The sequence below is a fragment of the Rhinopithecus bieti genome, unplaced genomic scaffold (genome assembly GCF_001698545.2).
Source record: "Rhinopithecus bieti isolate Rb0 unplaced genomic scaffold, ASM169854v2 scaffold_26199, whole genome shotgun sequence".
NCBI lineage: Eukaryota > Metazoa > Chordata > Mammalia > Primates > Cercopithecidae > Rhinopithecus > Rhinopithecus bieti.
Genome location: NW_016811775.1, coordinates 295,900 through 310,280, shown reverse-complemented (window position 1 = coordinate 310,280; position 14,381 = coordinate 295,900). Strand labels below are relative to the sequence as shown.

General features: G+C 53.2%; 1 protein-coding gene across 1 annotated transcript in view; it reads right to left on the bottom strand.

The window, feature by feature from the left end:
• The window catches only part of CACNA1A (calcium voltage-gated channel subunit alpha1 A), a 267,197-nt gene that overhangs the window by 18,731 nt on the left and 234,085 nt on the right, over positions 1 to 14,381 (bottom strand). Inside the window, exons 34-40 of the mRNA XM_017895048.1 lie at positions 12,897 to 13,013; positions 12,500 to 12,565; positions 12,205 to 12,320; positions 8,978 to 9,128; positions 7,389 to 7,516; positions 4,734 to 4,830; positions 1,951 to 2,056 (exon numbers count right to left, since the gene is read on the bottom strand). Coding sequence (XP_017750537.1) covers positions 1,951 to 2,056; positions 4,734 to 4,830; positions 7,389 to 7,516; positions 8,978 to 9,128; positions 12,205 to 12,320; positions 12,500 to 12,565; positions 12,897 to 13,013 — 781 coding nt within the window. The remainder of the gene's footprint in view (positions 1 to 1,950; positions 2,057 to 4,733; positions 4,831 to 7,388; positions 7,517 to 8,977; positions 9,129 to 12,204; positions 12,321 to 12,499; positions 12,566 to 12,896; positions 13,014 to 14,381) is intronic.

The window sequence follows — 14,381 nt, the reverse complement described above, 5'->3', positions numbered from 1 at the left end:
CCAGGATCTCGTTCTGTCGCCCAGGCTGGAGGGCAGTGGTGCAATCATGACTCACTGCAGCCTCAAACTCCTGGCTTCAAGCAATCCTCTCATCTGTGTCTCCTGAGTAGCTGGGACCACAGGCATATGCCACCATGTCCAGTTAATTAATTAAATTTAATTTTTAAGACAGTGTCTTGCTCTGTCTCCCAGGCTGTAGTGCAGTGGGGTGATCTCGGCTCACTGCAACCTCCGCCTCCCAGGTTCAATCGATTGTTCTGTCTCAGCCTCCCAAGTAGCTGGGACTAGAGTACCCACCACCAGGTCTGGCTAAATTTTGTATTTTTAGTAGAGACGGGGGTTTCACCATATTGGCCAGGCTGGTGATTCTGACCTCAACTGATCCACCCACCTTGGCCTCCCAAAGTGCTGAGATTACAGGCTTGAGCCACTATGCCCGGCCTACCCCTAGTTCTAAGCTACTGTCCTGTCTCCACCCGGATGATATCAGCAGCCCCGACCCTGGCCTCCTTCCGGTCCCTCATCCCCTCAGTGGCCGGAGGGAACCTGTTCAAATGTGAGTTGGGTCAGGCTTCTCCTCTGTTCTGAACCTGCGTGGCACGCCCTCACTCAGAAGGTGAGTCAGCTCAATACCCCAGGTGTCCCCTGTTCACTCCCCTGTCAGGACCTTTGCCAGTCCTTCTGCCTGGAGCACCTTCCCTCCAGGGATCCACCAGACACTGCCTCACCTCCTCAGTGGCGGCCTCCCCGTCCACCTAAAGTGTAAGCTGCTGGGTTCCCCATGCTTGGACGGGTCTCTGGCACATTGAAGGGGTGCACTAAATATCTGCAAATGGGCCGGGTGTGGTGACTCATGCCTGTAATACCAGCATTTTAGGAGACCGCGGTGGGAGGACTGCTTGAGCCCAGGAGTTTGAGACCAGCCTGGGCAACCTGATGAAACCTCATCTTTATAAAAAATATAAAAGATCAGGCTGGGCACAGTGGCTCACGCCTGTCATCCAGCACTTTGCGAGGTCAAGACGGGTGGATCACGAGGTCAGGAGATCAAGACCATCCTAGCTAACATGGTGAAACCCTGTCTCTTCTAAAAATACAAAAAATTAGCCGGGCGTGGTGGCGGGCGCCTGTAGTCCCAGCTACTTGGGAGGCTGAGGCAGGAGAATGGCGTGAACCCAGGAGGCGGAGCTTGCAGTGAGCCGAGATCGCACCACTGCACTCCAGCCTGGGCAACAGAGTGAAACTCCGTCTCAAAAAAAAAAAAAAAAAAAAAAAAAAACAGGCCGGGCACAGTAGCTTATGCCTGTCATCCAGCACTTTGGGAGGTCGAGGCAGGTGGATCACTTGAGGTCAGGAGTTCGAGACCAGCCTGGCCAACATGGTGAAATCCTGTCTCTACCCAAAATATAAAAAATTAGCCGGGTGTGGTGGTATGTACCTATAATTCCGGCTACTTGGGAGGCTGAGGCAGGAGAATCGCTTGAACCCAGGAGGTGGAGGTAGCAATGAGCCAAGATTGTACCATCGCACTTCAGCCTGGGTGACAGAGGGAAACCGTCACAAAAAAAAAAAAAAAAAAAAAAAAAAAAAAAAAAAAAAAAATTAGCCGAGTGTGGTGGTGTGTGCCTGTAGTCCCAGCTACTGGGGAGGCTGAGGTGGAAGGATCACTTGAGCCTGGGAGGTCAAGGTTGCAGTGACTTGCGATCATGTCACTGCATTGCAGCCTGGGCAACAGAGCAAGACTCTGTCTCAAAAAAAAACAAAAACAAAAACAAACAAACCAAAAAAAAACCCAAACCAAAAACCCCAAAAAACGCTGTGGAACGATTGAATGGAAGCGTGAATGAAAATCCGGGCGGTGACAGCAGCTCCTCTAGTTTGGGGCAGGGAGGGAGATCTCCGGTTCTACCCTGTCCCGCCTGTCTGCACCCGCCCCTGTCCCTTCCTTACCCTTGGCAATCTTGATGTCCAGGGCTGTGCGGATCAGAGCCATGAGGGTGGAATTGAAGTGGACGGTGTTGTCATCTGCGACGGGCAGGTCCATCCGCAGAAGCCGCTACAGAAAACCGAAGGCAAGTCATTCCCAGGCATCTCTCCTGGGTCTCCCGTGAGCCACGCCCACCCCTACCCAGGGAGTCTCAGGAAGAACTCTGAAGGCTGCAGTGGCTGAGGTGTCCCTTACTCAGGTTACCTGTCCCAGTACTCTGTTTCTCTTGGTGGCCCATAGGGAGGGCACAAAAGGCTCTCCCGTATTTCTGGTCCCCTGCCCTCTCCTTCTTCCCCCCACCTGCTTGACCTGAGAGCTGGCATTTCCAGGCTTAGCCTCAATCCTTGCCCCACCCCCGCCCCACCCCAGAGTTCTTCTGGACAGCCCTGTTTCGGTCTGACCCCAAAGAAAAAGAGCACAAGCTGGATTTGAGCAGCGCGTGCAACAGCCAAGGCTGAGGGGGCCAGAACCACAGCCGCTGGTGGGGGGCGCCGCCAGCTCCCCACCCCCAACCCCTGGCTTGGCCCAGACCAGAATAGACCAGATGGGCACAGACCACATCATTCCTCTGAGAAGCAGCAGGCAGGCAGCCCCCCACTGGCGGGGCAGGCCCCTCGCAGGCATGCAGCAAGGCTGTGACACAGAACAGCACAGACAGGGGTGCATGCAGACGGAATCTCGAGACTCATTCATAGCTCCGTGGGAAGTGTATCTCAGGGACATGTCCGGATCTTGGCTCTCTGTGCAATGGCAGGGGGAAGGGGTGAGGGGCATTCCCTTCCAGCCCAGGGAAGAAAAGATTCCCCATGTCCCAGGCAGGGGCTCTGTCCACCATGCTTGGTGGCATGGGAGAGGATGCTGGGCTGGTGTGCACCAGCCCAGGCTGAGGTGGCACAGAGAAGGGGGGGTGAGGATGACTTGGGTGGTGATTCAGACACATGTGGGCAGGAAACACAGAGCTGAAGATGGGGAGGGGTATGGTAAATCCAGAGCAGGACCATAGATGGGACACTGGGGGCAGGGTCGGGAAGGAGGTGGGAAATAGAGAAACACACACAGACTGGGCCACTGTGCACAGTTGTGCAGGTTGTACACTGCACAAAGGGCTCCCGTCTTGGAAATGATAGATGTATGTACTTATTTATTTATTATTTTTTCTTTTTGTAGAGATGGGGTCTTGCTATGTTGCCCAGGCTAATTGCGAACTGGGCTCAAGTGACCCTCCCATCTCAGCCTCTCAAAGCACTAGGATTACAGGCATGAGCCACCACACCCAGCCCCTGATTTGTGTATTAAATATAACAGCTTCTCAGCTGATAGAAAAAAAGTGTCTTGTTCTCACCACATTGGTGAATTGCAACAATTTTCCAACAGACATGTTCTGTGGAAAGGGTGCCTTTTTCAAATTTGCACAAAGTTGTCTTATGGACCCATGGTGGCCTGCACAAAGACTGGGAGAGGAAGGGCTTTCTGTCCCTCTCTTGCACATGCGCACACATTCACATAAGCAGAGACTGAGAGAAGTGACTTGAGGAAAACTGTGTGGGTGGGGGTGTGGGGGGGCGGAGCAACAGGTGCCAGGAGAGGCTCACTGTCTGAGATGCTGGTGGGACAACCTTGTCCCTGGCTTTGATTGAGAAGTGAGGGGAGACATAGAGGTTAGGTGAGGAGGGGTACACAGAGGAAGGAAAGGAATGAGGTGGGGAGGCGGCAACATGGGGCGGGTACAAATAGCACTGATGGATGGGGACACAGGGAAGATCAAGGTGGATGGGAGAATAGGATGATGGGGTAATATTTTTTGGGCGGGGAGAATCTTTAGGGGTCATCCCTAAACTTCTTGTGGATGAGTGGAGGGAACAGAGCATCTGTCCTTGGGCGCCAAGGGAGATTCCAGGACGGGGATCTGGAGGGGTGGCCCGGCCCAGCCGCTTGGCGGCAGGACGCTTGCTCTCTCAGCCAGCATGCACCACCCCCCGTCGGCCATGGTGCCTGCCCGCCCCAGGCCCCGCCAAGGCAGCGTGCATGGCCTGCATCAGTGTGCCACCGTCCAGGGGTCCAGCTGCGGCCGCCTGCCCACTCTGGAACAATGGAGAGGCATGTTGGGGTGTCTTGGGGGGGATTAGGGACGGGGGCTGGGGACAAAACTCCAGGGGAGGGAAGGGAGGGGAAGAGAGGTTCTTGGTGCTTCTTGGAAGGTCTCGAATCCCCCAAGGCCCTAGGTCAGAGATCAGCTTCAGGTATGCGTGGCAGGGGCGGGGACCTGGGGGCTCGAGGCACAAAAGATGGGACCGGGACTTCCCCTGCTTTTGGGGGCTAAAGCCCCTCTCTGCAAGGCGCCTGCCCCAGCCTGGGCATGGGGGCCGCTCTGGGTGGGCAAAAGTGGGAGGCGTGGGTTTTGACTTCCCGAAGAAGCGTGTTTGTTTCCAATTTGGTACCTGGGAGACCAGGTGCAAGGGGACCTGGGCGCTCCCCTCCCCCTCCCCCCAGCGTGTTGGCCATAATGGAGTCTCAAAACACGAAGACACTCATCAGAAAGGACGGACACAGTGTGCTGCTTAGAATCAAGGGATGATCATGATCAGTTTACTCGAGAAAAGAAAAAAAAGAATCAAAAACAAAAAAGAAGAGAAACGTTGGAAAAAGAGAGTCGGCCGGGTGTTTCTGGTCAGCACTAAAAAAAAAGAAGAAGAAGAAAAAAAAAAACCCAGTGCCCGGACGTCGGTGGTTGGCAAGGGTAGTCTACCTTGTAAGCCACTCTGGCCGGACACTTCTTCCCCAGACCCAGGGGCGGAGACATGTGTCTCAGCATCTGATACATGTCCAGGTAAGGCATGCGGCCCCTGGCAGCACCGAAAACGGAAAAAAAAAAAAGGCGGGGGGGGGGGAATGGGAACAGAGAACCAAAGGAAGAGGGGTGGGGAGGAACATAGAAAGAAAACAGAAATCCACACGAGCCGGCAAAAAATAGATAGGAGAAAGATGCAGAGAATGATAAAATAGATATTTCAAATCAATGGGAAAAGAGGAGGGGAAAAAAAAATGGGAGAAAAGGGTCATTTAAAAAAAGATTACTTCACTGCCTCGGGGAGCAGGGGAGAGGGGAGAGCAGAAAACGAGAAAAGTCAGATTCAGCTTGGGGGGCTCTGAGCTCAGTTCTGGAGGGATGCATGAGGGGGAGTGGGGATCTCCACTTTGGAAGACTTAGAGGCCATGCTTTTGTTCTTTGCCTTTTTTTTTTTTTTTCTTTTAAGAGACAGGGTCTCTCTCTGTCGCCTGGGTTGGAGTGCAGTGATGTGATCATAGTTCAACTGCAGCCTCCACCTCCTGGGCTCAAGCAATCCTTCTGCCTCAGCCCTCCCAAGTGCTGGGACTACAGGCATGTGCCACACATGCCGGCTAATTTTTTATAGAGAAGGGTGGTTCTTGCTATGTTGCCCAGGCTGGTCTCAAAACTCCTGGCTCAAGCGACTCCAGCTTTGGCCTCCCAAAGTGCTGAGATTACAGGCATGAGCCACCGCGCCCGGCGTCAACTGTCATTTCTTGAAGTTGGGTCACATTCTCTGGTTTGGCTGAGGGCTGGTCCTCTGAGGGGGCCTAGGTGGGGAGGAGGGCCGGTGGCCAGGAGGGGAGGAGGCTAGGGCTTGAGAGGTGAGGGTGGAGGGAAGAGAGTGGGGTGATGGTTGGGGGAGAAATGCAAAGTTACAATCCCCCAGGGGATGGTGTGTCTGATTTGGGGTGCGTGGAGACCCCAGGATGGGGCAGCTTCAGCTAAAGCAAGCAAAGGATTGGCTGAAGGCCTGAAGGGGAAGGAGGAATATTGTTCCATGTTTATCGAGTCTACATGACTGCATTCTGTGCTAAGAGAGTTTTCTAGTTTAATGCAAAAAGAGAGAGATGGCTCTGTTTTTTAGAGATATATGATATATATATATTATATATATTATGAAATATATATATTGAAGAACCCCAAGCCACACTCATTCCATGGATGCTAGCAGGTTTTAGTGGAAGTCAAACCTTGCAAGCAACCCTATGAGGACATTTCTTGCCTAAGCCGAGAGGGGGAGATATTACTCGCAATAAACTGTACATATCCTTATAATGAATCCGACCGCTGAAAGGAGAAGAAAGGGGGTTAGTGCAGGCAGTGGGTTCACACGGGCTCCCTGGGCACACGGCGAGGTCATGATGCCCGAGGCTGGGGTCTCCCTGGCTTGAAGGAGTGGGAGAGACTTGGGACAAGTGAAGGTCTCCAGTACATTCCCCGACACTGGGGAGACCCAGGGGTGGAGGATTTCAGTCGGGGTGTGCCAGGAGTTCTGGACTGCAGGGCACCTCCCCCGGGATTCTCTCTGCATCTGCCTCCTCCACAATCTACATGGGCTACAGGGGTGGGGGGGCTTGTGGAATAGAGGACTTGGGGACAGCATCCAACTGCTGTGACCTAAAATCAAAAGAAGAAGAGTTAGGAACCAGCCAAAGCCCAGCCCCAGACCCATGGCTCTCCACAGCCTCTCGGTCTCATGGAAGACTTGTTTGAGGCTATGGGAACAGCCCGCCTCCTGCCCACCTTCCTCGTGGGTGCCTCCTCTCTGGTGCCGAAGCCAGAGGAAGACGGGGCTTAGGCTGCTGAGGGCCCCCCAGTAATGCTTCTTCAGGCCCCAAGCCCAGGCTGAACTAAATCCTCAGTGGCTAGTGGGCTCCAGGTATTCGGATAAAGCCTGAGTGACCTTCAAGGCTTGGTGTTGGATGAGCACTCAAAACACATGCACAAGATGGAATCTATCCCCTGAAACCATTGCCCGTCAGTGGAGAGGGACCCCTCTGGTGTCTACCCAGTTGGGAGCACCCGCTCCCTCTGTGGCCACAAAGATTCAAGGGCCCCTGAGGCTCTGTGTCCTCCCCTGGCCTATATGTCCTCTCACTCCAAGGTTCACAGGTCCCAGTGGGAGCTGAGTTCTGCTACTCTGATGTTGCTGCTGATCCTGTCCGCCAAGGGTAAGCCAGCCCTCCTCCCCACACTCTCAAGAGAACTGAGGCTGGGACGCTGTTGGTTTTCTCCCTGGAGCCTGGCTAATGCGTCCTCACCATCTGGAGACTTCACAGTGAGAGACAGGAGAGACTCGTAGGAGGAGAGGGCTCTTCGGGACACCTCATGGTTGACGTCCTCCCTCATTTCCCAGAAAGTCCAGGGTCTGGGCAGGGTCGGCACCCTACACGTTTAATCTGGGGTAGGCAAGGGTGATGATTCTTATATCTTCTCTCCTGACTGAACCTGTGAGACTCTGCTAGGATCCCAGGAGCTCTGTGCTCCAGGGTCTGGGGCCTGACCTAGCCTGCGTTCCAGTTCCAGGGAGAGGCGAGTATTGTGGCTGGAGGATTCGGGATGAATTCTTACCAAGCTGCGGGGTCATACTCGGCCCAGACACGCACGTACTCATCCAGGTGGTGGGGACCCAGGATGGAGGAGTCTCGGGTGAGGTACTCGAAGTTGTCCATGATGACGGCGACAAAGAGATTCAGCATCTGTGGGAATCCCGGGGACCAAGAGAGAGTGGAGGCAGAGACCGAGGGAATGAAGGAGTGAGTGAGAAGGATACAGACAGACACATAGACCCAAAGACATGTACACAGAGACCCAGATGAAGAGAGGGATAGAGAGAAGATGGGGAAAGGAAATGAGACAGACAGAGATCAGGGGACAGAGAGGTGATGCTCACTCACACAAGGAGGTCCGGTGAGAGGGAGATCAAGTGGAGAGATGGGGGAGAGGAAGAGAGAGACACAGAGGGAGAAAGAGATACAAAAAGACAAAAACTGGCCGGGCGCAGTGGATCACACCTATAATCCCAGCACTTTGGGAGGCTGTGGTGGGCGGATCACTTAAGGTCAGGAGTTCGAGACCAGCCTGGCCAACATGGTGAAACCTTGCCTCTACTACAAATACAAAAATTAGCTGGGTGTGGTGGCATGTGCACCTGTAATCCCAACTACTTGGGAGGTTGAAACTGAAGAATCGCTTGAACCTGGGAGGTGGAGGCTGCAGTGAGCTGAGATCTTGCCACTGCACTTCAGCCTGGGCAACAGAGCGAGACTCCATTTCAAAGAAAAAAAAAAAAAAAAAACAGAGACAAAGACCAAGAATGAGGGAAAGAGATAGACTCGGTGAGAAGGAGGGAGGCTTCTGAGATGGGGACTAACACCAAGAGAACCACCCTGATCCCAACTCCTCCCACATCTGCCCCCAACAAGGCCAAAGTGACATATTTCTTCCCCATCAATCTTTTTTTTTTTTTGAGACAGGATCTCATTCTGTTGCCCCGGCTGGAGTGCAGTGGTATGATCATGGCTCACTGTAGCCTCAACCTCTAGAGCTCAAGTGATCCTCCCACTTCAGCCTCCTGAGTAGCTGGGATTGCAGGTGTGCAGCACCACATGTGCAGCTAATTCAATTTTTTTTTTTTTTTTTTTTTTTTTTTTAAGAGATGAGTTTCACACCACGCTGCCCAGGCTGGTCTTGTACTCCTGGGCTCAAGTGACCCTCCCACCTCGGCCTCCCAAAGTGTTGGGATTACAGGCGTCAGCCACTACACCCAGCTGAAATGTTTCAGTGGGTCTCAAATGGGGGAATTCTGTCCCCCACTCCCACTCTCACCCCTGGAGCATGTGGCAATGTCCGGAGACATTTTTGCTTGTCACAACAGGAGGAAGGGGTGGCGTGTGTTGCTAGCATCTGGTCGGGAGAGGACAGGTATGATGCTATACACTACACTGCATGGCATGGCCCCACCCCAAAGAATCAGCCACCCCCAAATGTCAACAGTGTTGAGTGTGAGATGCTCAGGGTCACCTGATCCCAGGCTGGTTCAGAGAAGCCTTGGAGTGAAAGAGCCTTCCACACAGCCACATTCTAGAGAGAGCCACTCCCCTGAAAGGAAGCCAGGCTTAGGGAGTCCAGCCAGCCCTTCACAGTGTCCACAGACTCACCAGAAATGAGCAGAGGAAGATGAAGGAAACGAAGTAAAAATAAGCGAATTCGTTGCCACACTCTCGAGACTGGATGCCAGAGTTCTTATCACACGGCTTCCCACTGAGGCAGGAAAGCATGATGTTGTGCCAGGCTTCCCCGGTGGCACTCCTGAGGACAGTGAAAAATCAGAGACTCAGGCACCCAGCCCTGACTGGGCACCAACGCCTCCCTGGGAGGTGGAGCACACATGTCAAGCACTTGGGCTCTGGAGCTGGCCAGGCAAGCCCCAGGTGGACCACCTCCTTTTACTGGGAGCTGAGGGATGCACATTCTTGGTTGTGCATTGAAGTCCACAGAGAGCTTTGAAAAAACATCAATGCCCGTGCCCCTTTCCAGCAGACTTGGATTCAATTGGTCTATGGTGGGATTTGAGGACACTGGTATGTTTTTTTTATTTTCTTTTCCTTCTCTCTCCCTCTCCCCCTCCTCCCATCCCCTGCCTGCCCCCCCTTTTTGACAGGGTCTTGCTCTGTTAGCCAGGCTGGAGTGCAGCGGCACAATCACTGCTCACTGCAACCTCAACTTCCCAGGCTCAGGTGATCCTCCCCCCTCAGCCTCTTGAGTAGCTGGGACTACAGACACATGCCACCACTCCTGGCTAATTTTAAACTTTTTTTTTGTAGAGATGGGGTCTCACTGCGTTGCTCAGGCTGGTCACTGGTATGCTTTAAAAGCTCCCCTCTTGGCTGGGCATGGTGGCTCACACCTGTAATCCCAGCACTTTGGGAGGCCAAGGCGGGCGGATCACAAGGTCAGGAGATCGAGACCATCCTGGCTAACATGGTGAAAACCTCATCTCTATTAAAATACAAAAAATTTGCTGGGCGTGGTGGCGCTCTCCTGTAGTCTCAGCTACTTGGGAGGCTGAGGCTGGAGAAGCGCTTGAACCCGGGAGGCAGAGGTTNCTCCTCCCATCCCCTGCCTGCCCCCCCTTTTTGACAGGGTCTTGCTCTGTTAGCCAGGCTGGAGTGCAGCGGCACAATCACTGCTCACTGCAACCTCAACTTCCCAGGCTCAGGTGATCCTCCCCCCTCAGCCTCTTGAGTAGCTGGGACTACAGACACATGCCACCACTCCTGGCTAATTTTTAAACTTTTTTTTTGTAGAGATGGGGTCTCACTGCGTTGCTCAGGCTGGTCACTGGTATGCTTTAAAAGCTCCCCTCTTGGCTGGGCATGGTGGCTCACACCTGTAATCCCAGCACTTTGGGAGGCCAAGGCGGGCGGATCACAAGGTCAGGAGATCGAGACCATCCTGGCTAACATGGTGAAAACCTCATCTCTATTAAAAATACAAAAAATTTGCTGGGCGTGGTGGCGCTCTCCTGTAGTCTCAGCTACTTGGGAGGCTGAGGCTGGAGAAGCGCTTGAACCCGGGAGGCAGAGGTTGCAGTGAGCTGAGATTGCGCCACTGTGCTCCAGCCTGGGTGACAAAGAAGGAGATTCCATCTCAAAAAAAAAAAAAAAAAAAAAAAAAAAGCTCCCTTCAGGCTGGGCGCAGTGGCTCATGCCTGTAATCCCAGCACTTTGGGAGGCTGGGGTGGGCGGATCACCTGAGGTCAGGAGTTCGAGAACAGCCTGGCCAACATGGTGAAACCTCGTCTCTATTAAAAATACAAAAATTAGCCAGGCGTGGTGACGGGAACCTATAATCTCAGCTACTCAGAAGGCTGAGGCAGGAGAATCGCTTGAACCCGGAAGGCACAGGTTGCGCTGAGCTGAGATCACACCACTGCACTCTAGCCTGGGCAGTAAGAGTGAAACTGTCTCAGAGAAAAACGAAAACAAAAAAAGCTCCCCTCCATCCAGGTGACAGTCCCCTCATACTATATTCTCCCTAGATCACCCTGTTCTAGGTATGCTGGGCTCCTCACAGTCCACAAACATGCCAGCCATACTCCTGCCTCAGGGCCTTTACACAAGCAGTCCCCTAGGCTTGGACTGCCCTTCCCCATATACCCACTGGCTCCCTCCCTTGCCAATTTCTCTCAAATGTCACACTTTCAGAGAGGCATAACCTGCCAGCCCTCTATTCTTTCTCTGTTGTTAGATTAAAAACATTATTATTAATATTTTTTACTGTGGCAAAATATACACAGCATGAAGTTTATCAACTTAACCATTTTGAAATGTACAATTCAGTGGCATTAAGTAAACTCACATTATCATGCAACTATCACCACTATAACTTTTTTTAAAATTAAAAGATATATTTTGTTTTAGAGACACAGTCTTGCTCTGTTGCCCAGGTTGGAGTGCAGTGGAACAATCATAGCTTACTGTAGCCTGGAACTCCTGGGCTCAAGCAATCCTCCCGCCTCAGCCCCCCAAGTAGCTGGGACTACAGGTGTGTGCCACTATGCCCAGTTAATTAAAAAAAATTTTTTTTGTAGATACGGGGTCTCATTATGTTGCTCAGGCTGGTCTCAAACTCCTGGGCTAAAGCGATCCTCCCACCTTGACCTCTCAAAATGTTAGAACTGCAGGCATGAGTCACTGCACCCGGCCCTATTCCCCTTTATTCTTGAAATTTGTCTCTTCCCAGCATTCTCTATAATTTGTTTCCTGGTTATTCGTCTTCCCCATGGGGATGTTAGCTCCCAAAGTGCTTAAAATGTCTCTTTTCTCTATTTCCTGGTGATTCTCGTTTTTCAGCAGTGCCTGGCATGCTGTAGGTGCTCAATAAACCTCCACTGAACAAACGAAGGAACTTTGTGTGCAGCCAAGATGACGAACCAAATAATCAAGCCTCATGGTCTGTAAGCCTATTTTCTCATCGTCGGAGAGGGGTGCCAAGAATCCCTTCCTCACAGGGTAATCAGGAAGATTCAGAGATAATGCCTGGAAAATGACCTTCATGATTATGTCCCAGGGCCCTCCGCTTCTGCCCTGCTAAGATTCCTGGGCCCCCAAACGCCTATTCCCAGCCTCACGGGAAAAGAAGGATAAAAGCACATCCGGCCACCCCTACACCAGAAAAGGAGGGCACGCCCCCTACCGGAAGAGGAGGAGGAGGGCAAGCCCCCTACCGGAAAAGAAGGGTGAGGGCACGCCCCTGCCAGAAGAAAAGGAGGAGGGCACGTCTTACATTGGAAGAGGAGGGCACATCCCCTATGGGAACAGAAGGATGAAGGACGCACCCCACCCCACGGGAACATAATTATCAGAGCAGGCCCCCTTCTTACCGGAAGAGAAGCATGAGGGCCTGGAAGAAGGTCCGGAAGTTATTGTGCTCAGTGATTTGGAACTCATCTTCATCACTGTCCTCGTCCTCCACATCGATGCCGATGTTACCAAACACCTGCGGAATTGGAGGGTGACGACCAGGGGCTGCCATTCCTCCAGTGGCTTCTGGGAAACCCAGCTCAACCTCCATGGCTGCTTCTGTGGACCAGGCTCCTCTGACCCACCCCTTTCTAAGGATGGCTGCCCTCCTTGGGCCTTGGGAGGCTCTGGGAACCTTAGGGGCGTGGCACTCACCTGCATCCCAATGATGGCATAGATGAAGAAGAGCATGGCGATCAGCAGACAGACATAAGGCAGGGCCTGGTGGGAAAAAAGGCAATGAAGTAGAGTGCTGGGGGTCCCTCAGCCACACTGTCTTCCTCCCTTGTCCCAGTGCTCTGCCCCACTGGGTTGGGTGGCCACATGCTGTGCCAGAGTCCTGCCAGGGCAGGTGGGCATCTCTGGAGGCTCTAGGATGAGGCCCTTACAGCTCTGAAGACACCAGGGGCAGGAAGTTAGACAAGAGCCCTGGAGATAACAGATTCTCTGCATGACTACATCACAGAGGAACTTCCAATCTGACGTCTACGTTCAGCCAGAGCAAGGGGGTCACCCCTGCAGCCCTGGGCCAGCAGTGGGGATGAGGACTCACCTTGAAGGACTGCACAAAAGTCCAGAGAAGAATGCGGATGGTGTAACCCTGACGGAGAAGTTTGATGAGCCGGGCAGCTCGGAAGAGGCGGAGAAAGCTCAGGTTGATGAAGTTATTCTGGGGAGATGGAGGAAAAGGGGTGACCATCCACCCACCCCAAAGGGCTCAGAGCTGTCACCACTCACAGAGGCCCCTACATGAAGCCAACCAACAGGAAAAAAGCAAGCCAGACCCCAAATAAGGAGGGAGAGAGAAAGCACTATTAATGCAATGATGCGGAGGAAAAACTCGAAAAAGGAATAATGTTGGGAGAGAGAGGGTGGGAGGGAGGAAAAGGCATCAACTCAAAAGCATAAGCCCTCCCTGCCAGCCCCACCCGCAACAGGGAAAAGGAACAAAAAAGGAAGGAGGAAAAAGGAACGGGGATGGGGAAGAAATAACAAAAGAACAAGAAAAAGAAAATATATCCGAATCATCCAATCAGGAAAAAAATCGAGATGGTTTTTGTTTCTCCCAACAACCAAATGCACTGAGACGAAAGGACACAAGCCGGTCAAGTTGCGGAATCTATCACACGTGTACGATGCACAAACACCAGGGCGGGGGTGGGGGTGGAGGTCGCCAGCACGCTCAGGCCTGGTGGACATGTGCGGGTTCCGAGGGCATGTTACGCTCCGGGCCAGAAATGCATCTGTCACGGGACTCACCGGGCACCCTGCCCTGCCCTGCCCTGCCGAGCTGCCCACCCGCTCCTGCCCGCCCTGACCTCACCCCACGGCCAAGAGGAGCAGCGGCTCGAGCCAATTGGGAGAAGCGGAAGAGCATCTTTTCTTACCCCCTTGGCGAGCGGGAATGGGGAGGACGGGAGGGAGCTGGGACTGTTCGGCTGCAGGGTGAGTCCTCGCTGCCCGCTGAGTCGGAGAAGATGCATTTGGGGCCCTTTTCCCCCCTCTCAGGGATGGCTTCTCAGCTTCTGGGGCTGGGTGGAGTAGCACGGGACCAGGCCTGCAGGAAGCAGGAAGCACTCAGCTCCCATGGGTGGGTGAGCTCAGAAATCAGCCCGGGCCCACCAAGGGGCGGGTGCTGGGGGCTGGGAGGTGGGGCCATCCCTGCCCCCAGGACCTCCCTGGGTGGCCACTGCCTCTGCTCAAAAACCCCCTGTCTAGTCACTGCCTCTGCCTCCTCCCACCCAAGCTAAAAGAACCAGGGGGCCAGAGAGTCGGGGAGTCAGGGAGGAGACCAGCTGGAGATGGTGAACATGGACTGCCAGTGTTAAGTGGCCATCGTGGGGCTTCAAGGGACCTTGGTGGGGTGGGGGTTGGAGTCTCAAAGTCACGAGTGGGTCAAATCTAGCTAGTAAAACTGTTTTGTTGGGCCTGAGCAGTGTTTTTTCATTTGTCCTTGTTTTTAATTAAAATTATTGCCATTGTTTAAAATCAAGAGATTTTGCCCACCAATCTGGCTTTCTGGCAACCCCAGGCCTGC